Source organism: Poecilia reticulata, unplaced genomic scaffold (assembly GCF_000633615.1).
Source record: "Poecilia reticulata strain Guanapo unplaced genomic scaffold, Guppy_female_1.0+MT scaffold_303, whole genome shotgun sequence".
Classification (NCBI taxonomy): Eukaryota; Metazoa; Chordata; class Actinopteri; order Cyprinodontiformes; family Poeciliidae; genus Poecilia; species Poecilia reticulata.
In genome coordinates, this window is record NW_007615078.1 from 27,365 (window position 1) to 28,602 (window position 1,238).

A 1,238-nucleotide genomic window follows, 5' to 3' on the forward strand; every position below is an offset into this window, starting at 1 on the left:
TGATCCGGAACCCCGCCTCCCTGAAGGCCACGCCCCCAGAGCTGCCCAGGTGAGAGCCGGGGGTCAGGGAGGGGTCAGAGGTCAGAGAGGGCCGTGACGGTTACAGCAGCAGGTCCAGAACCGACACCAGTAAAACCCAGTTAACCCGGTCCCTGGATGGTTCCGAGTCCGGAACCAGAGACCGGAACAAGTCAGCAGGTCTAAAGGAAGGTTCTGGCCCGGTTTTGATCCAGCTCACCATCCTCTGGTCAGACCTGTGACCCAGATCCTGGACCAGAACCACAGACCAGAACCACGGACTGGACCAGAACCATGGACCAGAACCATGGACCAGATCCATGGACTGGACCAGAACCATAAGACTGCTCCAGAATCTGGTTCTGGGCCAGAATCTGGTTCTGGACCAGAACCAGATTCTGGGCCAGAACCGGCTGACTAACCTGTCCTTGTCCCAGTCCGTCCCAGCCCCTGTTGGACCAGCGCGTCCCTCCGCCGCCGTCGGCCTGCGGTTCCGTGTCCGAGTGGCTCCGGGCCATCAAGATGGAGCGGTACCAGCAGAACTTTGTCCAGGCCGGGCTGACCAGCCTGGACGTGGTGTCGCAGCTCAACACAGAGTAAGGTCCTGGTGGGTTCTGGCTGGTCCTGGTGGGTTCTGGCAGGTCCAGCCTGGATCAGCCTGCCAGTCGGTGCTCAGGGCTCACGGTTCTCTCTCTCCTCTCCGTTTCCATAGCGACCTGCTCCGAGTGGGCGTCACCCTCGCCGGCCACCAGAAGAAGATCCTCTCCTCCATCCAGACGCTCAGGAGTCACAAGGCCACGCCCACTCTGCTCTACTGACCAATCACAGCGCGGCGGCGCCGACTGGACCTGGAGCCCAAAGTTCTGACCCGATACAAACCGTCCAGACATCCCAGCGGCGCCGCTAGACTCCGCCCTCCTGCCTGTTCCAGCCAATCACAAACCTTCTGTTGCCTTATTGATCAACTCTCAGGACTATTGCCAGCCAATCAGCTCCTCAGGAAAACCGGGATCGACCAATCAGCAGCCAGCAGARCCATGATGGAGAATATCAGCTTCTCTGATTGGACGCTGAGAGGATCTCTCCTTCCAATAAGGAACCTCAGAGCTTAAGCCCCGCCCTCTGCCTGGGAGAAGGGTCCTGATTAGTTCTGAGGTGGACAGGAACTTTGGACCCGGAGAGTAAAATCCAGAACCGCTTCAGAACCAGACAGTGGTCCG

The 1,238-nt window shown here is 59.3% G+C and overlaps 1 protein-coding gene across 1 annotated transcript in view; it reads left to right on the forward strand.

The window, feature by feature from the left end:
- The window catches only part of ephb4b (eph receptor B4b), a 16,512-nt gene extending 15,280 nt beyond the window's left edge, over positions 1 to 1,232 (forward strand). Inside the window, exons 11-13 of the mRNA XM_017303492.1 lie at positions 3 to 49; positions 456 to 614; positions 731 to 1,232. Coding sequence (XP_017158981.1) covers positions 3 to 49; positions 456 to 614; positions 731 to 836 — 312 coding nt within the window. The 3' untranslated portion in view covers positions 837 to 1,232. The remainder of the gene's footprint in view (positions 1 to 2; positions 50 to 455; positions 615 to 730) is intronic.
- The last annotated feature ends 6 nt before the right edge of the window (positions 1,233 to 1,238 follow it).